This window comes from Taurulus bubalis (genome assembly GCF_910589615.1).
Source record: "Taurulus bubalis genome assembly, chromosome: 2".
Classification (NCBI taxonomy): Eukaryota; Metazoa; Chordata; class Actinopteri; order Perciformes; family Cottidae; genus Taurulus; species Taurulus bubalis.
In genome coordinates, this window is record NC_136590.1 from 42,250,121 (window position 1) to 42,276,298 (window position 26,178).

The 26,178-nt window shown below is 44.8% G+C and overlaps 1 protein-coding gene across 1 annotated transcript in view; it reads left to right on the forward strand.

Annotated features, from left to right (window-relative positions):
* Nucleotides 1–848: 848 nt before the first annotated feature.
* LOC306733048 (junctional adhesion molecule 3B-like) overlaps nt 849–26,178 on the forward strand; it is a gene marked incomplete at both ends in the record, with an annotated part of 30,487 nt that continues 5,157 nt past the window's right edge. The window contains 2 exon segments of the mRNA XM_079214235.1: nt 849–884; nt 886–991. Of these exon segments, the coding sequence (XP_079070361.1) occupies nt 849–884; nt 886–991 (142 nt within the window).

Here is a 26,178-nt window from a genome sequence, read left to right on the forward strand (position 1 = left end):
TTTACACATTTAAACATACATTTAAGAAAACTTGTAATACAACAAAGTATTGTCTTCATGGAAGTAAACAACTGGGGAAGTATCATGGTGATGTCTGTTACATTTATTTTCTTGATTCTTGTTGTTCTGAGTTTGAATGCACTTATTGTAAGTCGCTTAGGATAAAAGCGTCAGCTAAATGAAATGTAATGTAATTTATCATTCATGGCCTGCTTTATATAACTTTTTTCTGTTGTTGACAATGTTCTAATTCAAGAGATAATACAAATACACTCTGTGAAAATCTTTGACTCTAATAAATCAACAAAATGAAACATTTGAACCTGGCTCAAGACATTTGAACCTGGCGTCATCCAATGTTCTTGAAATGTATGCAAACTAGCGCACATTTGATAAGATGCATTGAATTAATTTGAATAACATTTCAGAAAACTTGTAGTACAAAAAAAGAATTGTGCTAATGTAAAAAAAAATCCACTGGGGCGGTTTCATGGGGATATATCGGCCCGCTATTATTTTAAACCGTGTTGTCCTACTCACTCCATCCCCTTAATTTCACTGAGGAATAGTGGGAATGTGGTCTTTTAAATGTACTTTGCTGCTCATCTCTCTTCCATCTCACAACACATGAAAGGCTGAAGCTCTCAGCTGCCTCCCTACAGTATAAGGCCACAGTAGTAAAAGCCTCCCATCGTGTCAACTATAAATTATAGTCTGTGTGAGTGATGCTTTCGGTAGCTATGGAAACCTAATATAATACATGCCCCCCCTCCTCTCCTCTCCTCTCCCCCTCCCTCCCTCCCTCTCTCTCTCTCTATCTCTCCCTCCATCCCTCCCACTCTCCGCCTATGTCTCTCTCCCTAACCCCGTGCACACCAAAGCTTCTTTAGGCTACTTTGCGCATGTACGGCCAGTCAAACAGAGCATTGCATCGACTCCAAGATGGCGAAATCACGTCTGGCTTGCGTCCTGACTCTCCTCTCAACTCACTGTAAGTACAACAAATCACGCAAACTGACTCTTCTTTCCCCGTTTTCTCTCTTCCGAGGGACGTGGCCGTCAAACGCCAGCTACTTCTGCGTCTGTTTGTTTCGATATTTCACAGGCAGCGTCGGGCGAAAAATAGATTTCGCCTCAGAAGTAACTCTATCTGGACGCAACTCACGGTAAACTCACGGCAGACTGACAGCGAGACACCGTCTCCCCGTACGTGAAAGTGAATAGAGTATTTAATTCGGTTAACGAAATGGCAAATATAGTCGCCATTTTTGATACAACTTCACGCCAACTGTCAACGTGACTGGCGAATGTAACGGGTCGAGCGACGGTGTTTTTCGGCAGCTATTGTTTCTCCATCGCATCCTTCTTCCCTCGCCGCTCCAGTCGGAGTAAAGCGGCGGTAATGTTCCCCGGGGAAACAAAGTGCAAAGTGTGTGGATGTAGCCGCATATTAGCGCCAGCGTGACTAACGGGAGCCAACGGCTCGGTCCGCGGCGTGTTCCGGAGTCCGCTCCCGGCCGCCTCACTCTGGGGAAAAAAGTTTCACCCCTCTCAAGTTCGGAGAGATACTTTATGTTTGTGAATTAAGTATAAATTAAGGCAGTTTATTTATAATTTTTGTCCGCGCTGTTAACTATTTAACGTGTGGTTGTTTTTTTGTGTGTGGTTTTTTGGAGTCGCGGTGATGGAAGAGATGTAGGAGGTAGTGATGCGAGATAACGGTTTTTCCTGTGGCGGAATAAAGCAGGCCGGGCTGGTGAGTGTCCTCTGCCCTCCTCCTCCTCCTCCTCCTCCCGCCGCCGCCGCTGCTGCTGCTGCTGCTGCTGCGGGACCCTTTCAAACCCGCACCGGAGCAGAGCTCGTAAACAGAAACAGTCGCCGGGAAATCAATTCGTCTCGGCAGCCCACCCTAAAAGAGCCCATGTGCCTCCATGTCTCTCGGCCCCGTCGTGGGGAGCGATACACGCACACCTGTGAGAGCGGAGCACTTTGTAAACGTTTTAACACGCGAGACGAAAGTCCCGGGTACTTTAAACCTCAAGTTACGTGGCGGGTTTTTGACGATATTTGTAGTTCTTTAACTCAAAACATGTAACTAAATATTTACTATATGCTATATTCGTAACAGAAACAACCCCAATAAGCCACTTGTTGCTGTGCTATGTTGAGATTTCTTTGATAAATCGGGATGGTTTTACTCCTCTTTGCTGTTTTCTTCAGCTGCTCTCAAACTATTACAGTAGTTTACTTTTTTTTTTTAATCCAACAACTTGTAATTGTTTAAATATTTTAATAGATTTAGCTTCAGGTTGTAAAGAATGTGCAATGATTCATCAAATAGAGTGATTGCCCCCATATTGCAGCCCTGATACAGACAGCATGTGCCTGGCCATATATTTAATGGTCCTGCTTTAATTTATAAGAAAACATAATCGGAGCATGGTGGGCTGTAGCTTTGGAATTCAACAATATATTTAGTTTAATTTAAATGTAAGTGTAACAAATGTTTTCGAGAAACCTTTTACTGAAAACAAAACATTTAGAAACGTTGCACTCTTTCCCTGCTCGCGCACGAGTAGCGGTGCTTCGGTAACAGTTTTACCACAACAGTTTGGGGTGAAATGTGTTCATTTTGCCCTCGCTGCCACTTGGACGCAGGTTAAACAAGGTGTGAGAGAACAGACGGATCAAAGAGAAGCTCAGACGTAAGAACCCCCTGTGATCTCTCACGTGTGTCATTTGGCTTATTCTCTTTGCTTTAATTAGGAGCGAGGCAGCGGCGCTTGTTTGAAATCTGTTGCTGTGTCTCTCTCGACTCGCCTCCAGGCTGTGTGCTTTTTTTGTTCTCTTTTTCCCAAGCGATACATTTCAAAGTCAGTACTCTTAATGATGTTCCCCCTTTGGTAAATCTGTGACATGGTAGCAGCACAATTGGCATTTTCTAAGCGGTGGGGGTGTGGGGGTGGTGCAGTGAGCTGGTGAAGATTTAAGAATGTCTTTTGTCTCGCCTGGACAGGGCTCAGCCATGTGGTCCGACTGGCTCCAAGCCAGTGTGGCCACTGTCTTTAGAAACAGGACAAATCTGGCGAAACTAAAGCTGGCCACACGCCACGTGGTGATTTACTACTTGGTGCTGACGCTAATAGGTGCTGACTGTAATTGGAATTTGTCTAGTGCTCTGGAAGAGCTCCGCTCCAGATTCAGCTCCTGATGTTGCACAAAGAGAGTAAAGAACTCCGAGGACGGAGTGGGCCGTCTGTCTTTGCTTCTTTTTCTCCGTCTTGTGAGACGTGCTTGTTATTTAAAAATACGTGACATTCATCGGGGCCGATCGTGTTAATGGCCGCGCAACCCCGAGTGACGGCTGAACACGGACCGCAAATATCAGCCCCGGTCATCTGTCGGCGTAGCGAAAGACGAGGGCCTGGTTGTTATTTTAAGCACAGCAGAGACTTTCCAATCTGATCTGCTGGAATGCATTGACATTTTCCATTGTTGGCTTCACCTGAGCCGTTTCCCATAAACTATTCCAGAGAAAGCGGTACGCGTATTTCAAGGGGACGCCTGCCAGAACCCTCCTCGCCAAGAGCGTGGCCAAGAAATGTGGGAGCTTGGAAGATTCTCACGGTGGATTAGTTCAGAGCAAATATAAACTTTGAGATCACTGCTCTCTTATAAGAAACACCTGTGGACAGCTATACACGTCAGAGTGATTGTTGCATTTTTGGGGGAAATTATGCGGATCAACAACGGGGGGGAAAACGTTGAATTGATTCCTGAAAAAGAGATCTAGTATCAGGCTCGATTGATCAGCTTTCACACTTTCTTTTCCTGGATGATTGACATTTTTATGACATTATCTCTGTTTTCACTCATGGCTGTCTACCTAATCCAGTTCGAGCCCCCTCTTCATCTGAATGGATAAGATAAAGGCTAGAAAGCCGTCCCGCTAGATAGCTGTGGAGCCTCCCCTGTGCTCTCTGCTGATAAGCTATTGCATCACTTTGGAGAGCTTTGAGCATCCTCTAACCCACACATAACCGGGGTGCTCATCGGGTGACGTTGCCCAACAGGCTATTCAAACATTTGTCTCCATCAGGAGCCGAGCGTCGGCACTTCCCTCATTGTTTTGCATGTGTGGCATAGCCCCCCCCTCCCCCTCAGGATAACTGCGGATAGCGGCTCCCTGAGGAGGTGCATGTTGTCAGATGTTTCCCTCCTCACCCAAAGCTTGCGAGCAGCAAATGTTCGGAGCACTCTGAATGGCATGCACGGCCCCCGCGGGCAAGTCACATACAGTCTTGACATTTGACTGCAGAGACGGTAAATGGCAGAGCAAAAACAGGGGACGGACGAACAGACAGGAGTCCCTTCGCTGCCGAGCATTTTGTTTGTTCCAAGTCAGGAGTTCTCGTCTCAAGACGCCCCTCCACCCCCACCCCTGGGTGAGAGGTGTCAGTGGCGTAACACATTTATCATGGCTGGCATTTTGGTCTTAGCTCAGATGGAACAGCAGGAAGGAGCTCTGCAGTTACCATGGGCTCATTGCCTAAACGAGAGTTGTGTAATTTGGGGTTGTAACGGTGCACCAATATGTTGAACTGAGGGGGAAGTGACTGTTGTCATACTGTTTACATTTTATCATCTACGCGAAGAGGGCCTGGATGCTATTTAGTAGTTAATTTAACATTCTATAGTGTTGTAAGATATTCTAGTTAGGTGCTATGTTTTTATCCGTTTTATACTTCTGTTTCTTTTAAGGGTCATTATAAATGACTTGATAATAATAAAGATGTAAATAATACTGTATACTGTGACATTTTCAGTGACAGTTATACCGTTTACTTTACACCCTTTTCTAATACATTCTTTGAATCACTGCAGTCAGCCATGTGGGCTGTCTGCGCAGCAAGCGTCCCTCCATGGGATAAAGTCAAAGTGGCACATGGCCCTCACTGTGGAATGGACCTGAAACAGCTGAGCAGGAGTGGGCGGTGGTGTTTTTCGAGCCGCGTCTCAGGCGTAGCCCGAAAATATCTGCCGCGTCCCTCCCAAACCTGAGTTAGCAAATGCGGCATTCCAAAAAGAAAACACATGGAGGCAGGAGCCTCCTCGTCATATGTGCGCTGACTAACAATCACAACCACCTGTTTTCCCTGAGAGATAAAAAGGGACCCCTTGTTGATGAGTTGGCCGAGGTCAGGGCTGTGAAGAAAGCTCCGTAGTGTTCAGAAAAACAGGCCGGGCGGGACGATACCTCTCCTGAGACAGAGATCCTGTTTTAACTTGACACAGAGAAGGATTCAGCTCCCTGTCCTGCTTCTATCATTTATTTTTTTCTTCTTCTTTCGCTCCCAGTCAGCCACAGCAGATGCTGAGGACACACTGGCGTTCACGTTCCAGAAACAGCATTGGCATGTGCGTGCTTCAAATGTCAATAAGACTAACATGTGAGAGAAGCACCGGTCATAAACTAGAACCAGCCTCCGGGCAGCACATACCGGCCAAAAACTCCACATGAAAAGCACCATAAAGGTTTCGCCGAGGAGCGGGTTTTGTCTATAAACTGACAAGAGGATGGGGTGGTTCATGTGAAAAATAAGTTAATCGTCGTCCCGTTTAGAGTAATGAGCGTTTTGAAGCGACCGCTCCTCTTGAAAAGAGGACTAAAGTGGTTTGTTTGTTTTGACAAGACATCATTACAGTCGATGTTTGGGCCACTCTAGATCAACAGGATAATCCCCAAGATGCCTCTGTGCTGGCTGCCTGAGCTTAGGGCAGCACAAGAGAGGCTTCCTGTCTGATGATCTCTATCTGTGGTCACATGGTCTCCCGTAGGGAGAGAGAGAGCGAGCGAGCGCCGTGGCAGCTCTCCCGCTCGTGCGTCCACTGGACACTGACGGAGCACATCAATAGGTCAAAAGAGAGCGCCATTGATCAAACATCGGGGAACGCCGTCGGCTCAGTGAGATAATTAGGGGTTTCATTAACGACGTGGTGGAGGCGATGAACTGCATGTGGCCAAGCGCACCGTCGCTCGGAGAGGAAAAAAGCTGGAGGCTGTGCTCCCGCTGAGAGTCATAACCAGATAATCGCTCCGGATTCATCTTTTGTTTACCAGGCCGCAACAAAAGGGCAATTACCGTCTAAAAATAGCCACGAGGCAGAGTCATCTGACGACCTCAGGTGTTTGATCAAAGCCCATTCCAGACCAAACCATTTGTAACATTGACTGTGGTAATGATTGTGGACAGAACCCGTGTTCTGTACAGTAGCATCACCGTACCTCAGCTGTTACAGGAAACTTTTAGTTTGAATCTGAATGCTGGTAAAGTGGCTATAAAATAACATTAAGGCTCAGCTCGATGATGTAAGGCCACGTAGGGATTTTAGAGGATGAATAATGGCAGCAACCAGACCCAAGTGAGCCCTAATATCAAACTAAAATATTAAAATCAGCTCTAAAGGTAGCCAGTGTCGGGCTAAAAGCATTTTGAAACAGTAGACATGCTTTTTGACTTTCCTAGGACAGATTTTCAGTCATGAAAAGAAATAAAACAGGTCAAACCTGACCTGTTTGTCAGAAATAACATCTGGATTCTTTTAATCTTTGTTTTTGTCTGGATTATATTGAAGAAACCAGTGAAATGGAATTTGACTCATTTGATGACTAGTGGCCATGATAATAAGGAGATATCGGGGGGGGGGTATGATCACAAGCTGTTTTAGGGAGATTCCTGCTCTGTGTCATCACTTCGGAACAAGATGAATAATAGTTTATTTTTATTGATAGCAATGCTGCAAATAACATTGGTATGCCAATAGTTCTTATAACCACAATAACTCCCTCTGTTAATCAGGAGCACTTGAGCTCGGCACTCATTTCCTTGCCTTACATCTGGTAGCCTGTAATTAGGAGGTTTCCACACCTCCAGGTCCATGTCGGGCCTGCAGCATGCTACTGTGGAGGCGGAGGCTGTGGACGCACCTGCTCGACATGTGGCAATCAAAATCAAATAAAAAAAGCTTGTAGCATCTAGTTTAAATAATACTGGGCACAGGCAGTGGTGTCCATGTTCAAAACGAGGCCGCTTGACAGGAGGTGTGTTCGTGGTGAATCCCAGGAAGAGAGACAGTAAATGTCAGATAGAGGACTAACATGTGAGTTACCGGCGTCTTCTGGGAGTGCAGTGCGAAATGGGTTGAAAACAGCACAGTGCAGAAGTGATAGATGGGGCTTGGTCAGTGAGCGGGACCTAGACCTTGATGCTTTCAACTTAAAAAATAAATAAAATGAGGAAATGATTTAGTGCAAGCCTGGCAGTTACAGACTCGGACTACACCGAGCGTAGCTTTATGGATGGCAACAGCATCTACCCGTGCAAACTGAAAAGGACAAAGTGAACATCTTCTTAGTGGTGAGGACTCCAAGGAGATGGAGCTCCACGTCTTCATTTCCTAAAAGAGGGGCTCATCGGCTACAGACTTGGCAGAAGACAGGGGGGTTCAGAGTGCTTCAGGTCAGACATGACAGAGATCTTGGTGCTCATCCAAACCAGTTATTAGTGATGATTATGGTGTGTGGGTGTGTGTGTTTTACCTGCTCTTATATTGGCCTAGAACAGCAGCTCGGTCCAGTGAGAGGTTCGCTGTTGAGGCACAATGAGGTGCAGCATCATCTGCGGTAATTCTTAACACCATCTCAAGTTCATCTTAAAATAATGCGGGACACCGCTGGCTGTCAACAGAAATCACAAATTAGATTTGGGCTCGGATGAGTTCGCTGCAACTCCCTCAGCCCCTTCTGGAGTTTGATACTTGAGCCTTTCCAACCTAATGGAATTCAAATGTCACTTTGACTATTTGTGACGAATCACAGGACATTACACTCCGAAAGCTTTTTCCTATTCGACCCAAAAGACATACGGTCTTCTTATATTAATGGAGTAGTTCAACATTTTGAAGAAACCCTCCTATTCACTTTGAATGAGATGCTACGGGTTGTATCCCTCTCATTGCTGTTTGTTATATTTGAAGCTACAGCAGCTTAGTTTAGCACAAGGACTGGAAACAGGAGGACCCAGCTAAACTGTTTCCTATCTTGGAACCCATCGGTCTGGAGTCGATTTAGCCTCTGGAGACAAGGACTAATATATCTGGGGTCCTGGTGAAGCCAGTAGATATCTGGATAATGGATATAATGGCCAAGACTTCCTCTTCCGGTCATTGTTTACGGTCCAATTAGCAACAAGTAACACAAGTTGCCAGTGAAGGCCAGTTCACTTCACCTCTTTTGCTCTCCCCCTCTTTCTTTTTTTCCTGCAAATTCCAAAAGCTGCATTGTAGCCACGATCAAAAGCTCTGCTGTAGAAAGCCCACCAGCACCGTCAGGAGTGCATTCAGCTGACTGGACAGATAGAGTTGGCAGATTGTAACCAGACCATCTGGCCACGTGGCGTGAAGGGCCATGTAGTTTCAAATATGTCGAGATTGACCTGGAGTTGATAGCCCCGTTGTGCCGTTTTAGAGCTTGCCACAATACAATTTGGGAGACAAGCAATCCATTGATCTGAACAGTATTGATCTCTGACACCAGTGGCTTTTAGGCCAAACAGTGGAAAAAGTTGTCTGGAAAGCCTTCATCTAAGCGCCTTCTCCCTCTGTGTCTCGCTTGGAAGAAATGGGAATGAATACTTAAAGAGCTTTTGAAAACGTCTGATATCCAGGAGCATTAATGGAGCGCCTTGGTCCTGTCAGGAAAGATCACGGGTGCCCCGTGACCGTCCATGTTTTTTAGGCCTTGCTGTGAATCATGCTGGAGGAGAAGCCCAGCGCTCACAGCCACCGTTGCCACATGTGTGCGAGGGCATACTTGGGATAAGTGAGTGCCTCAAATATTTGTCAGGATGCCAGACATAGGCGACGAGTTTGTAACGCGGTTGCTAGCCCCCCACCCACCCCACCCCCAGCCCTGTCTGAGCTCCAGTACAGGGGGGTTTGCGGTACAGGCCCCCACTTGGGCTCTGTGTCGTTTAAAGCGCTAGAGAAAGCAATTTGGGTGGATTTCATGGTGACTCAGTGGTTTGTCAGGCATTTGTCATCGTTGGAACAGGTCACTCAAAAACGGCCTGGCTGAAGCCTCAAAGCTGATCAGAGACTTAAGTATTACGTTGTGACGGTACACTTTTAGCTGCAAAACAAGCAGCATAGTATTTTAAATGTATTTTCAAACACTGTCCTCTGCATCGACCTAAATGATGGAAAGAAAACGGTTCCGCAGCCCGTCCGTGTTAAGGGATTTCCTGAATCTTTTGCCATTAGTATTGTAATTAACCTAAATTGTCAGTTTCTCAACCCATCCTGTAAGTCATTCCCAAAATGACCATGTTATCTACTCTGCCATTTCCTTTCATAAGGCTGCTCCGCTTCTAAAGTCAGATGAATATATTTATGCGGCGGTCATTATCCCGGCTTAAAAGATAACCTTAAGAGAACCCATGTGGAACGAGGAGATTCTTCACAGAGACTTGGTAATCACAGAGCGTTGTGACGTGGGACTACTACTACTACTACTACTACTTTGTGGAAAGATGCCAAAACAATAAAACTACAGCCACTATTTTAGTTTGAGATATTTTAATACTGTGTAATTTAACTTAAACACGCACAAATACATACTGCACGTTTACAGTAACATGAATACATTCTTCACAGTGTTGTGAAAAATGAAAAAAGGGAGCAGGAGTTATTAAACAATTGAACTCGCTCTCATGTTCTCTAATGTAAAGCTTCCTTCTGTCTGTAATCGTTGTAGTTAAACGTACATAATTGATTTGGCCTCCACAACCTTTTTTGTAGTACCGACCAAGACCCGCTGTCAATAGACTTAAATGTGTAAAAGTTCCACTTTAAGTATACTGACATATCTTAAAAAAGCAGATAAGTGGGTTACACCGACTGTTTGACATAATTGTGACTGCATGGAATCTTGAAAACAACTTTGAATGATGGTGCTGGGGCCGTCTTGCGTCGAAGCGACCGACGTGGGAGTTTTTACATTTAGAAAACGTAGACGTAGAAACAACTGCACTTGTTCTTCAGGCGCTTGATTAGTTGCAGACTGCGTCTTGGTCTCTCTCACACATAGAACCAAAGCCACATCTTCAAGTTACACAACCTGAACCCAAGAATCCAGAGAGCACAGATGTGCGCTTCCTAAAATATTCAGCATACAAAAGCAAAGAGCCAACAAATAATTCATTGAGAAAATAAGAAAACAACGGGCGGAAAACACGAGAACAAAAGCCATTTAGTCGGCAAGGGGTAAAGTTTGCGTCGCGCACACAAAGCCTCCGAATATAGTGTGTGGGTGGGGAAGAAGAGGGAGAAACGTACAAGAGGCCACCGACCCCTGCGCTCACCGCTCACCGCACCCCACCCCCCAAAAAGCTGTTTATTCTGCCAAGATCCGGTTTTGAGCGAGAACAATGATCTTATGGTTCCGTGAGCTCTGCACCACACTTTCCGAGGGAATCTGTAGGCGATCTCCGTGCTAACGAGTGTCTCGGAGGCGGCCCCCGTACAGCCAGCGCTCACTGTAAGCAATCCGCCCCATCCCTTCTCTCGCCTAGGATCACTCATGCGGCACTGAGCGACTGTACAGTTTTATCTCGGATCATCAACACTCAAGATCATCAGCGTTCACATCTGTGGGCGGTGTCCCTCCGGGGCGATTGTTGGCGTGGTAAGAGACGCTCAGTTCTGCAGCAAGTGAGGGGGGGGGAGTGAGCTCTCTGCAGCGAGGGCGCTGGTACCCGAGCTAAAGGTTCCAATCGCGTCCGAGCACCGCACCGCCCGCTCTATTAGGCCGTTTTCCTTTCAGGGTTGAGACGGATGCGTTTAAGCAGATTGAGCCTGGCGTTTCGCCAATCAGTGGTAGTCGCGGCTTATCGGGGCCGTCCCCGCTGAGCACACTTCCAATGGATTCAGTGTCGTCTGGATACTCCTCACTGGAGGCAACAGGCTGACTAGTGACTCTGGTTTCTAATTGATGGAATATTCCGCTCACGGTGACTCACTCGTGATTAGTTTCCTACAGACCGCTGAATCATTCAACAATTACGCTGCATGTGACGGCCTTTACGCACCAGTGGACTTGATGAATAAACAACACGAAAATGAAAAATACTCGCCTGTGAATATTATACGTCTAAGGCTTTTATTGTGATCTGTTCTACCCGGCCTTTGTCGAGGTTGGACGGTATTGAACAAAATATCGTCATTATTAACAAATGAAAGAACTTTGCTTTTTTTGCAGCGTAATTGTACTGTTCTGTGTAAATGTACTCAACAACAGTTAAATAAATAGATATCCCAATTTATTTTTGTTAATGCCCTCATTGGCAATTTGGCACTAGATGTGCAAGATTTGGTTTTTGTATTTGCATGTAAACACCAGAAGATGCATTATAATGTGCTTTGTTAAAGAAATATCTGAAGCGAACATTTGCTTGGCGTTACTCGTGGGATCATTTGTGTTTATTCGCACAAGGAAATCCATGGAAACCGTTTGCAACTAAGCCATTTATTTCCACCATCAACCATGAAATAAATAATCACTATTTTGCTTTGAACTTATTGTAGAAGAAACTAAATGCGTCTTGTCTGGGTTCATAACATCATCCGGAGGCGCTCCGTGTATTTCATCAAGGAGTATTCACTGTATCTAGCAAGCCACACGTTGGCTGGTTTACTACAGCTGTATGAACCCAAAATAAACTATTTTGCTGTGATTTAATTGCAATAAACAGATCAAAAAGATGCCAAAATATCTACATAATGATGTCCATTTATAAAAAGTCTGAATTCATTTTTTGTTTTTTCTCTCTGCAAGACGATAAGCAAACAACTTTTGTTTGTTGTTTCTGCTTGTTTTCTCAATGGAGCTCGGATCTATCGATGCTAGGCTACGCTAACATTGTAGCTGCTCCATCAACACTCAAAATAGCGTTATATAGGCGTTAATACGACAGCGTTGTTATTGTTTGTACCATATAATTTATATTCATAGGCTTTCGCTCCAAAACGTCACACGAATTTCCCGCCCCAGTTGAAAAAAATGTAAACTCACGCGAATGAGGTGAATTTTGCATTTCCATTTCCGCATTGACGTTGTAATTTAGTCGCGCAAAGAATGTGCGTCGCGTTTTGGTGTGAATGCAGCATTGGCCATAGGAGATAAAATATTTTTTTTAATTCCACGTGTGCGCAGCATTAAACTTTTGTTCTGACTGTCCCCGAAACCCACTATTCTATGTAATCAGCAAAATATTGACCAGGACAGCGCATTGATGCCACGCTCTGCCACGGCGCAGTTATGTATGACGCAAACGGAGACAGCAGGTGACGAGGTCGGCAGCTGTCCGCTATTCTTACCATGAAAGCTTTGCCATTGTTTCCCGCACTAGTGGGTCACACCATGACTGTGTAGGGCACACCTTTTTACTTCCTGTGTCACCATGTACTCACACGGCGGCATGCTTCATGTCACAGCCTGGAAAACAGAATGGGAGGCATGAAGCGTTCGGCCGTCTGAAGCCTCTGTCTGGTATTTCCCACGGAAACCCATCAAGGATTCCTCCCTGAGCAGGTGATGGAAGTGGGGGTGCGGGCCGGTCAGCAGCAGGAGCCTCAGATGGTTTCCCCTCCCCAGCTGTTGTTTAAGCAACATTCCCTGTCGCACAGCTCAGTCAGCCTGTGCAAACTATTTGAGTCCAGAGTATGCCTTTATGCACATTTGTTGTTTGAGGGGGGGCTGCTCGTTGGCAAATTCCTGCTTGGAAATCGCACCCTGCGACGTCTCAATATTTATTTTTGTTTTGTTTTTTTGCTCATGGAAGGCACAGAATGTTCATAAACAACTGTCTCCTGAAATGAGTAACATGTCATGATTTACTCCTGGTCACGTGTCTTTGGAAGTCTGTTTTCAGTATGCGGCTCACAAGCAAGGCGGACCCACCCTTTTTAGTTACTTACTCATTTCAGAGATTGGAATAGACGCAGAGAAAATACAAATACAAACTATTTGGACGTTTGTATGGTTTGAATTTGCCTGTGAAGCCATGTAGTTTTAGCAGATGTTAAATATTCAACTATGGACAATCAATAATTGCTTGTTGTGTAGCGTACAAGTTGGCACGTCGATCAAACAGAGCTCAAATCCGTTCAGTTCAGTTTATTTTGTATAGCCCAAAATCACAAATACAAATTTGCCTGGGAGGGCTTTACAATCTGTACAATCTCTACACATAAGACATCCCTGTCCCGGGACCTCACATCGGATCAGGACAAACTTCCCCAAATAAAGATGGTAAAAAAACCTTTCACAGCGCTTCCAGCTAAAAGAAGGTGTTGCCCTGGTGCCACCACTTTCTCCATTAAAAGTAAGAAAAAGAGAGACGTGGGTCCATCTCGTGACCCCGGTCCCGTCGGCCCCGCTGCCTGTCCGATCTCACTTCACCTGTGACCAGTCATCCCCCTCATAGTCACACACTTTTGGCGACCTTGCATTCTGCACTCCTCTTCCCATACTCCACATTAGTGCTTGCTAAGGGGGAACAATGAAAAACGGTCAGAATTGCCTCCCACAGCAGTATACGTGCGCGGGCCAGTTGCCATCGTTCGCTTCCTGCTCTGAAGGAAATCTTTGTCGGAGAGTGAATCTTTTCTTGACCACGCTGCTTGACTTTTTGTTTTGTTGTTGCTCACGTAGTCGGCAGGCGCTCCTTTTCCGTCTGCTGTTGTGCTCATTGAAATGTCAGCAATAGTCAGCTGCTGAGCACGTATTTGTCTGAAACCGCTCCTGGAGTCTGTTGATCTGGATTGACAGCAATGTAGTTATTGAGTGCGTTGGCTTTTAATGCTGGAGACGGGGAATGGTTATTAATCAAAAGGAAGTCTGTGGTTTATATTTCTCACTTCTCAAACACATTACATTACCACATTCCTGTATACTTTCAGTTTATTAATTTGCTATCCTGTCGACCACATGTATTACTTTATTTCATATTGTTGGGGGGTATTTATTTACTCTTTTATTTTATTTTGACTTGCATTATTTTGACCCTTAGATGCTTTTGCTTGCATGATTTTCCCTTTTTTAATCATATTTAATACGCATTGTTGTTGGTAGGGTTGTAATGGTACCAGGTTTATTATAATTATAATTTTATTACATTTTTTAACTTTTTATTATCAGCTATAATGACCCTATAATGACAGAACATACTAATAATAATAATAGTAATACACCTGATGAAAAGAAATGGCATGAAACACAACATGTTACTGTATATAACTGAAGCATGCTATTGTACACGTTAGCAGCACTGTAGCATGTAAAATGAACTACTAAAGGAAATATAACATCCACTGAGAGCTTTTATAATAATGGTCTGAGATTATTAACAATTAACATGTGCTGGAAGTCTGAGATCCAAGATGTTCTTTGCCAACGACTGCGTCACTGTGATTGTTGCGCATATGATAATAAAGCATTTGAAACTCAGGTCAATGAAAGTGTTATGACTCATCTGTTTAAAAAATCAAAAATCCTCATCTTATAACACATGTCTATTTCTTGTAAAGCTGCGGGGAAAGAGCTGCTTTCTGAAGCGATTGTCTCCATCAGTGATCAGACACGGATCATGTGAATATAACCGCCATGTTCCACCACACAAACATGGCGTTTGTTCCAGGGTGAAACACAAGGGGCTGGTTAGTAGGCCGGAGCCATGGGACGCCACTGTTGTTAAGAGCAGACTGTAGAAACACTGGGGCTGGGCCTGCTGTTCCAGAGCCGATAGCATCTTGATGACTGGTCCAAAACTCTGCCGGGAGGCCCTGTTATGACTTTATTAGCTTCCTGCTGCCATCTCACACGTTGCGCTAACCAAGCGCCACAAACGTGCCAAACTACCCAGCCCGAGACATGAGCGCGTCGGGCTACACCCCTGTTGTGTGTGTGTTACATTTGTACACTGGCAGTCATGCGTAGTCGGTTCGTTGTCATTTAGTTCCGACGAGCCTCGATGAGATAACTCCCGGCGCAGAGGTGGTAAAGAAACACCAAACTGCTGTCCATGCTGCGGAGACGTGCAGGCTTTGGGGGTGCATGAAAAGTTATCCCTAAAGGCCGCGCCGCAGAGAACGTACCCTTTCAGTTCAGCTCTTTTCGGGCCCACAGACAGGGCATCCTTGGAGCGCCACAGGAAGCGAGGCAGATTAAACCTTTTGGACCTGCTAAGTCAACATGTCTCCGCCGTGTGCCGTTGTGTTATTGTTCCGTTGTCAGTCGAGCTTCAGCTCATCGCGGTCAGCCACCGCTCGCCGTCCACGCACTCGACAATGAGCGCTTATCTCTGCAGGCTGCGGCACATTGGCTCAGCTACACCCTCCCCCCACATCATCTCTCTGTCCGTGTCCCAGCCAAACGAGCATTATTAGGTAAAGGAAATGCTGGCTGGTCAAAAAAAAATTTAAAAAAAACGTGAATATCCCAGCATCCAGATTAGCTCGATATCTGCAGATGTGAGTGTTTCCAGATCTTTAGATGTTGTAGAGGAATTATTAGTTAATCCTTTGTGGTGTGCTGATGGAAAGCTTTAGAAAAAGGGTTCCCGTTGAAGTGTGTGTGTGTGTGTGTGTGTGTGTGTGTGTGTGTGTGTGTGTGTGCGTGTGCGTGTGCATATGCGTGTGCATATGCGCGGGTGGGGGAGTTTTTTTTTTACGTGTCCGGTTGAAAAGACAGGCAGCAGAATGTTATCCAGGGATTTACCACCATGTATTATTATCTGACCAGTTCATTGTTGACTGGCAGGGAGGATATAGGTTAGTGCACAGTAGCAGGAGTCACTCGTAAAAAAAAAAACCTGCCCTAGTGATCGGTTTAAAATGGCGTCGCTCTCAGTGGACCGGCGGGATAATACTACCCATAAGCCTCTGGCACAGCCATACAGCCATACAGCCATACAGTTTGTACGGCCACAAATGTTTCATCATGCTTTGAAAAAAAAGGGGCCTGTGTGGAAATTGCATTCCTAATTAGGATTAAGGAAGGGGTCAGGCAGCCCGGACTAGAATGTGAAGCATTTGCAACGAGCGTCGCCGATGCCATCTGTGCATCTGTGTGGCGAGGAGCTAATTCTGGCACAGAGTGTGGCGTGATTCACCACAGATTTTTTTTTTTTTTTTTTTGTGCAGCGTGGGGATTTTGACTCTGACTGCAGCCCCCTCCCAAAAAAAGTGAAGCAAATTTGAACCCCACCACCCCGTCCCGTTAGGTCTCCTCTAAGTTGCCGCCCCGGAGCTCCCGAATGCGCTCGGACACCCGACATGTGTGGCAAGTCAGATTCTTCGCATAACAGAGACGTCGCGCCAGGGGACCCCCACTCCCCCCACACACACACACACACACACACACACAAACTCACTCACCCTCTCGGGGGGGGCCCTGCGCTTCGATCTGTTTTGACAAGGCGCTTTCGCCGTCTCCCCTCGAGAGGATGACCTGGGCTGGAAAGAAATGAGCGGCCACTTATTTGATCGCGAGGTACGGTCAAGGCCTCCCCTGGGAGGAGGCAACGAGGGCCACCGCTGCTCACACTTCTTACCTGGGAGGGATTCCAATTAGCAGACTGCGAGGGGGGGGGCTCCGGCAGGCGCTGACAGCCGCTATAAATAGCGCCTGGCCATTTGACCTGTTCTCCCTGCCGCGGGGAGCAGCTCATGATTGTAGGTTATTACCTGCAATTGTCCACATCATCATTAAGCCACACTGAAGTTTCAGGACTGAAAGAGATGTGACATGTAGCACCATTTATTATCTCCCTTCCGGCTCTTTGTATTGACATGCCCATCGTCAGCGATACAGTGAACACACGGAATGTAGTATCTTACAAGTTGATACTGAAAAGACCATATTATAATAATAATATAATAATAGGGCTGTGAAGGCGCTACATTTTGTCTTGGTGTTCTTACATTGTGGCTTTCATATTAGGGATGCATGATATATTCCAGCAGATACTGGCACGGATATAATTAGTGGAGGTGTTTCGCAAGCGGTAAATTTATGAATTTGTACGGCCAAAATGTTTTTAGGAGTGCTGCAAGGGTGACGTACTTTTGTTGGTCGACCAGGAAGTCGGCCTCACTCTGGTTCCCTCCACAAAAAGATGAAGGGGATTTGGAATTTTGCAGGAAATAAGCTCTGTTTATGATACACGTTTTTTTCAGCAAGATTATCTTCATAAGTGAGCACCGCTTTAATGATGTTGGAAGCGTGAAGGCAATCACCAGAAGTCAAAAGCTAACGCTAGGCTACAAACAAACTGACACCACGGTCGCAGGAGCGCGAGTACACACACACACACACACACACACACACACACACAGGGCCTTGTGGTTTCATTTAGCCACTTGTTGGCAACACTCTTGGTTAAGACGCATGAAAGCCTCCAAAGTCACGAGAGTATTTACTGACATACTTTGTGGAACAAGGCGTTTAAATCTCTTACGCTTGTGATAACCACAGACCTTTCTCCAGGCATCTAAACTGACACACTATGAATATTGAATGCAGATGGGGTGAACGTTCGCATGACATACCCACCCACACGCATACAGACAGACAGAGAGTCCTTGCTTGCTTGAATTCCTATGACGGTTTTAAAAAGCCGACCTCACCCTCTCATGCACTAAGTAGCATAGCTGACCCCCCAACCCTTTTCTGGCTTTAGTAAGCATTAGTTGTCATTGTGTTTTTTGACGAAGCAGCCATAGGCTTTAGGGTCTATAAAAGCCTTTATTTTGTATTTAATACATTGATATGTCTGATTCAAACACATGTCAAAGCACTTCATTTGGATTCTTAGACAAAATGCTCAAAGTTTGTGATGTACTTTCTTGTACTCTCTATTTTTGTTATGTATCAATGGGAATATCAGTTAGAGTTGGTTACGTCAGCTCTGTCAGCTCTATTAAATCATGCGCCTATAGGCTATGAACTTTTTATAACTTTTTGTACAAAAATGTAAAATGATCGGTTATCGTATCTGCAAAACATATCATGCAACCTCTAACTCCTATCATTGCACAGGTGACAGACACAGTCATGTTGCTAATAATTCATGTCCGGACAGCCCGGGGAGGGGCCACGGCGTTTCAGCAGCGAGTGCAATACTGGAATTACACCGCATCTCAAATAGAACTGTGCGGAGTATCATGTGTATCCACGAGGATCTCATGACTGGGTATTCGGCCATTAGATGTAGTTCCGCACGGTCATCGCGTCCTCAGTCACAATACCCATCGACCATTGTTCCGTTTAATTGAGCAACCCATTCTCTCCCAGTGCCCTGAAACTGTGTCACTAAACAAAGGTCTCCATTGGCATGCATGGCTGCTGGGAGCATGTGAAGAGGCAGTGTGGCACCAAACAACAGCACTATTTTTATACAGCAGCCGGGATCCGACTCTCTCTGGGCCAAGATGGTTCACATGACTTAATGAACAAGTAATATTATCATTGAAGATCATTCAGTGGGTTTCAGTTCCCTCTAAATGCATTGCTGTAACTAAGAGCAACTTTGGAAGAGTGACTAAAGAACAGGAGCCTCATGTTTTTAAAGGCGCTAACACGCCAACTGCCCATGTGGCACTTCATCTTTATGTCAATCAAGATTGTGTGAGGTACGTTGCATCATGTGATATAATAATAAAGGGGTTTATAATATGTTACAACAGCATTTAATATAAACTGATATGCACAGTTGTCAGTGTCTTTATGCCTGTTTTATGCATGTTTTGTCATATTTTTGGCAACAAATATAACAAAATGTTATGAAAAATATGGTAATTAGCCCTGTGAAGATATTTATCAGGGACTCAGGAGAAGACAGGAAAATAGTTTACCTTCCTGCCATGAACATGAACAACTTTTTTTTTAAAGATATAGTTTATGCCAACAAAAAGGTCCTGTTGTCATTTTATATGGATTAAAAGGCCTGGATGGGAAATGGACAAACATGCTTATACAGGATCTAAAGAAGTGAGACTAGAGTCTTGTGAAAACAGTAAGTATTTTTGACGTTTTGGCTGGGTCCCTTCCCTGATGAAGTAGTGGCTCAACGCAGCAGCTAGCATCGCGGCGAGCAGAAAAAAAAAGGCGCTGCGTGTGAGGTGGAAGAGTAAAAGTTGCTTTTCCCACTCTGTGGTCCAGTCCTGTGAGCGAGTCGTACTGAGCTTGAGGTCAAAGTGAGAGCGGGCCAGATGCAGATGCTAACGCTGACACAAAGTGACAGGTTCCCAGGCATTCAGTGACACCATCCTCCCTTACCCCCCTCCCTCTCCCTCCACGCTGTCATTGGCTCAGGCCGAGTCTTTGACCCTGCCTAGATCAGAGGGCCCACCAGCAGTAAGGCACATGGGTTGCCCCGGACTCACCGGACTCACAGATCAGGGGCCTGCAGCGGCCTCGTATGTAAATGCAGAATAAATGAATACACAAGAGGCCCTTGTGGGGAAGGATGAACCGTGTTTGAGTACACCTGGATGAGATGGGATGCATTCGAATGAACCACTGTTACCAGGATACAACTTTTAGTCAGAATGAGTTTATCCACTAAAGGTAGAATGGGGGGGGGGCTGTCTTTGATTCTTTTGTAGCTTAATTTTATTCAAAGACAAGCTTTTAGATGATTAAATAATTAACTTTTTGTATTCAGATGACCTTTCATCCATACTAGGAAGTGCCATTGTGTACATACTGTAGATGTGTATGCGTCTCTCTGTTACCTACACCTGCTCTTCAGGTCTTTACTTTGCTCCGGTGCTTAAAGCTGATTGCATGCAGACCACTTGGCATTCAGAACACAATGTTAGCCCGACCACTTTCATCTCTGAACATTGGAATTCTGCAGGCTGTATGCTACTTGGCCACAGGAAGAGGCATGTGACTCTCGAATGTCTGTACGGTAAATATGAAGCTGCCATGAGCAGCTTAGCCGTTAGCTTAGCACAAAAACTCAAAAGAGCTAACCAGGCTCTGTCTAAAGGTAAAACAATATGTCTACCAGCACCTTTAACGCTCACTAAGTTAAGGTCCATGTCTTTTTTTTTATTATAAAGCAGGAATAGGTGATATATACTTATTATATATCTACCATGACACATTCCTTGTATGTGAAACATACTTGGCAATAAACGGTTCTGATAATATATATATATATTCAGAATCTTTGTCTTAAACGAGTCGTCAGGACTTCCGTAATGTTGTGATGTCACAACTCTACAAGTGCAGTTAAATGCAACACCGCTGAGACGCTGAGAGCTCGGATGCGGACGACCCAGAAATACTTTCCAACCAGAGCAGACCGGACCTTTTTCAGGAGTCGGCCTTGAAGAGACAGCCACTAAGACAAAGCATTTCAGACAAAGGGCGAATACCTGTGTATTCGCTCAGACGGTATGAGAAAAATAATTAGTTTTTTGATCATTAAAGCATGTAAACATGTTCTAGTAGAGACCCAGAATACAAAAATTAACTTTTTTAAATGAGCAAGATATGTCCCCTTTAGCACTTTAAATCTGATTTGCTTCATCTGCACAAGTTTAAAAACCAACTATTTGCAATTTCTAATATTTATAAAATAATTAAAGAATAACTTTACATTACCGGCCACATCAAAGACAGAAATGGGAAGGCAAAGGAAGCTGTGAATTCTCACTCCCGGCCTTTTCAGGAATCCAATCAAACTCTGACCCAAATACCGACATGCTCCACATAGCAAACAGTGAATTTAGTGGACCACTTCACCCCTGTTCAGCACGTGATACATTTATACGTAGGTTTTATATAGCTGCATATTTGACACGCGCTTGACAGGCTGCTCCGGGTCCATCCGTTACAGCGCTCGAACGTGGTGACATTTGCTCAGCAGCTGAGGGAGCATCTGATGCCTTTATGTGGAAGCGTTTGCCTCATCTCTCATCTTCTCTCAGCCACTCCACATGTGCATTTCCCTCCACTTTATCCTTTTGACACATTTTTGGATGTTTTTCGCGCAGAGTGACAGTTCCCCCAGAGGCGCTTTAAGTCGCGAAACAGATCAAGTGAATCTCGACTATTGAATGCCTTCTGCTTGTGTCTCACATCAGTCTGTAGTTCAGCTCAAGCTCCGAGGAGCAAAAAGTCTGTGGTTAAAGGCTTGTGTGTGTAATGAAAAAATAAAGAAGAACTAAATTGTTTTTCTCGAACCAATAAGAAGGGGATTTCCCAAGTCGATCCAACAAAGAGAGATTACTCTGCTGGAAATCCTACCATGTTTTATTTCATCTCGTGCACGGTTAGCGTCTGCGCTAATCTAAAACATCCGTGACTTTCAACAGAGCTGTTGCAACACAGGGAGGTACAAGTGGAGTGTGGAGGAGAGGTGAACACACACGCGCTGGTGGGTGACCACAGCTGTGACAATACAACCTCTGCCAGCTCAGCTCTAAAAGCTCTCCCTCTTTGTCATCATGTCCTGAGCTTCTTTTTTTAATGGAACCAGACCTCCGAGGTCTGTTTAGTCACTTTCTCCCACAGCTACCAAAACAGGTGGGATCCTGTCAAATGTTGGTCGCCGTTTAGGGAGAAGGGGGCGACGGCAAGTAAAACAGAAAGAAATAATCCAGTTACTATGGAAATATCGACAATATTGCTATGGGAACTGTAGCGCGCTTTTCTGGGATCTGGCTGTAATCGTCTCTCAGAAAGAAGCTTATGGTAATATGTGATGCTCTTATGAATTAATTTGTCAGGCTTTGTGTCCCCGCTGACATCATAGACTTTTATCAAATGGAAATTAGCATCTCCTCGAGGGTGAAGCATGCAAGGCATGAGAGGGCTTCAGCAACTTTGTTTTTTTGTTATTGCTCGCATCCAGTCAGCGCTCCGCTGTCACAGTGCTTGGTTAAAATGTTTGTAATTAACGGGCCATGTTAGTAATGTAAGTCACACTCCACTCAAATATTTTGAGGATTAGATACTTCTTTGTATTCCTTTTTGTTTTGCAGTGAATAGCCATTTTAAAACCACAATTACCAGGACCTTTAGTTGTTTTATTTACTTTTAATTCAGTCGTCCTCACAAGGACATCATTGTGACATCTGTCTCTAATTCTCACAGCACAATTGGCATATTGTTTCTTTTCCCCCGCCCATTTCGGCGTTTCCCTTCGAACACTCAAATGACCCTTTCCTTGGCTATAGGCTGCTCGGGGCTCACGTTGAACTTATGTGAGCAGAAGCTCAGCAGCCAAGAACATCAAACATTTCAAAGATGTCCTGTGTGCGTTCGGCCTCCTTGAAGGGATGCACAAGTGAAACCCCGCAGGAGACCTGGCCACCCTCTTAACGCATCCCTTATGTTTATCCTCCAGCTGGGGTTCCTGAAGGACCATTCTGCTCATTCTCTCGCAATTTAATCAGAGTGATCTAATGATCTAAAATCATGAAATACGTGTGTCAGTTCCATGTGGAAAATTCCTAACCATCCAGGTCAGGTTTCTTTCTTTTTTGCGAGCATAAAGCTGGCTTTGCGTTTGCTGTGAGCGCAGCATAAATCCTCCACACTGCCACCTTTTTAAAGCAAAATATGCCAAACACACACTGAAGATTTGCTGCTTATCTCTGCTCTACATCTGGGATTCGTGGGTTGAAAGTCTCTTTTTTGGAGCGGACAAAACAAGGGACTTGTAAATGTGACCACGAACACAGTTTTGAACGTCATTTTGGACTAAAATGAAGAATGGATTCATTAAGAAGCCGCCGGCGGAGAAGCAGCCGATGGATCCATGATGACAGTAGTGGCGGCCTCATGTTAAACAGAAGTAACGAAGCACGTAATGTTATGTTACCATTGACGTTTACAGGTTCACAATAGGATGTTGATGTGGACCTTGTTACCAACTTGTTGCTTTGGGAAATACTTTTGATGTCTATACGGCACGTAACATTTGCATTGCTAATGACCCGCTTGTTTACCTGCTGGTGTTTTCTTGTTGACTCTGGTGAGCTCTCGCTGTGATGAACACCTTTTCCTGCTTTTGTAGTCGAGCCCCCACATTCAGAGGCAGAGGAGGGAACCGGCAGCGTGGAGCATTAATGAATGCTCGGCGGTCCCTTCAGCATTTACACTCTTTCACATCGGCACATTTTACCTCTGTTAGAACTGGAAACACCGGTGCCGTTGTTAGTTGTTACTCGTGGAGCAAGAGCCACGCGCCACATTTATTTTTGTAAACTATGTTTATTCTCAAAAGCAGAGTACACAATCGTACATTGCACATGTCATTTTCCATTTCCTCCCACTCCATCGTTCCCCACTCAAATTCTTACCAACACAGAATATATCCCACTGCCTTAATTGTCAAAAAGCACGTTACAGTATTAATAACTCAAGTATACACTAAATAAATAAATACGGTACAGGTATTGTACAAAAACAGAAACGAGTTTTTCTCTAAAGTGGTGAAACATCGATCATGTGGAGGGCGCGGCCTTGGAGGTGTCAGGGTTTGATGGGACTGTCTGCGCTGGTCACGGCGCAGGAGATGACCAGCGCTGGAGAGTGGATTCCTCCAGGGAATCAATTGAATCCAGCGTTTCAGAAAGGAAGCGAAGGATGAATACAAATGAAGTCAGAGAATGTTAGCGCGTCGGTCATATCAGCGGCACATGTACGCGCAGAGACTCGGCCGAGACTCGGCGGAGTACGCGAGGAGCAACCGGTTGGTATGAAGGGAAACTGGGGTGCGCCTACTTTGATGTCTGAGCCTCCGAAGGGGCGTGGGAATATTCTCCACAGGCACGAGGCTGCTCCACAGGGGATATCAGCAGGTTGCTTAATTGAACCTTTCTATTTATGGCAGCGGCCTCACCTCTCTGGATTCGGAGAACAGCGGCGCAGGAAACAAGTGTGGTATTTCCCAGGAGGAACAACAGAAAAGAGAAGGAGGGATTCATTACACAGGAAATACCCAGCTCCTCTGTGCCTATTGTATTATTCAGAGATGTAAAAAAATAAAACATGTTTAAAACCTGTGGGATTTATGAGGGCATTACATCAATATTGCAGACAGGAAAAACAACAACCCTGCACCCGTCGTGAGGACGGAAAGAAAACACTTAGATCTCTCACAGATGTGTCCAACCAAGAAGGACAACACAGAGAAAGGGAGACCTGTAATTCATGCCACATGTCGGTCTCTGAGCACATGCATGGTTTTAAAGCTAATAATCTAACATCACACACACATCTCACACACAGACCTGGTCATGGCTCTGGTGTGCCAGGAGTGAGACACAACAAGGATTCATTCCATCGAAGGTGAAGTCTAATCAGATTGTATAAAAACTACATTTTAAATAAAGTCAATGCAAATAGAAATGGAGTTGAATCAGTATGGAGAGGCTCACTTACCCAAATTGAATTAAATTCATGAATAAATACATTTGCTGTCAGGACCAAGTGAGAACGCTGTAAAAAAAAAGACTTCATTTCCAGCTACGTTGTACTCCTTAACAAAACGTTTGCTAGCTAGCTAACTAAAAAAGTTAGTTCGGCAAAGGGAGCTCCCATTTTCCCCACAATGCCATGGTTTAGAAACGAAGAGGTCCAGCTGTTTGATGCGTCGCCCGGTTCGAAAACGACGTGTTAATTTCAAGAATACATGACTGTATATCATCTCTTAAAAACGTGACCTTGGTGAAGATAAAGGCGGACTGGGAAGGTGAACTGGGGGCTGACATAGAAGAAGACGTGTGGAACTGTGCTCTACAAAGAGTGAATGACAGCTCGTCTTGTGCAAAACTCGGCATAATCCAATTCAAAGTTCTGCATTGAGCTCATTTTTCAAAAGCAAGATTAGCTAAAAAAGAAAACGACGCGTCACAATTTCCGTCTTTGGTTTTGTCCAAAATTCCAAAGTGGATGATTTTATTATCAGAGAACACTGTCACGAATGGCAAATAATCACATGGGAGACGCTATTTATGAAAATAGATTATCTATTTCCTGTTGGTCGACTAATCAATTCACAAACTTTTTTCCCCCGTTCCACAAATGTCTTGAGGCTGCATATGATACACAGCTATTATTGCAATGTTTTTACAGTCCTAATTGGTCACTTCTTCCTGTTTGCTAGCTAGGTTCATAATTCAGATGAACCTCAGAGCCGGTCTTTGTGAGCCGGCGGGTCGGGGGTGGGTTCATGTGTTTTTCTGGACAGCTGTTTCCACGACAGACCCTCTCGAGTTTTTTTTACGTCTACTTCAAGCTCACTTAGGCGCCTAATCTGCACTAATACTCTCCGCATTAAGGAGGAGCACAGGGACGGGGTGGGGGGGGTGCTAAACTCCATTAGCTCTGTCAGACCAGAAAATCTGGAGCGCCGCATTTAATGGAAAGTCCTAGCTCTAAATGAATCACCTGGAATAATTTATTGTCAACTTTGGATTCTATTTCGACACGGCCCATTCTGATATTTTGGACGCTCGGCATACTTGGCCTAGTTAGATTTGGCGTTAAGTTACACATTACGTGTCGTATATTTGGAGCTCCAAACCAGAAGGAAGCCGTGACATGACTTTTGTCAGAAACGGTTAAAAGGCGTGTTTCCACAAGTGCGTGGATGAATTTGGGTTAACTGACGGGGGAGTCTTCTTGAAGATTCAGTCACAGTTCTACCTTTTGTGGGTGTGAAGAACAGATCCTCCTTCACTTTGCATTTGTACAAGGATGTAGCTCCAGTATGAGCTTCTTAGCTCCGTGTGCTCTGTGAGACTGGATCTGTGCAATTCTTTTGTGAAAGTTCTCAGTTAGAAAACATAACTTTTTCTTTTTTAGGTTGTCAAGAACTTTTTTTTCTTCATTTAGTGCTGTAGAGCTAAACTTATCCCCCCTGGGAGCAAACTCTGTTGTCTCTGCTGCCGAGTACGGAATAAATAGATCTCGAAATGCAAAGCCAAATCAAATATATATTGAAATTGCCAAATCAGAAAATATAAAGGTTTGCTGTTGAACTGTTGAGCTATACTTTCCGACAAGTAGTTTCAGATGATACGACACTGCTTCAG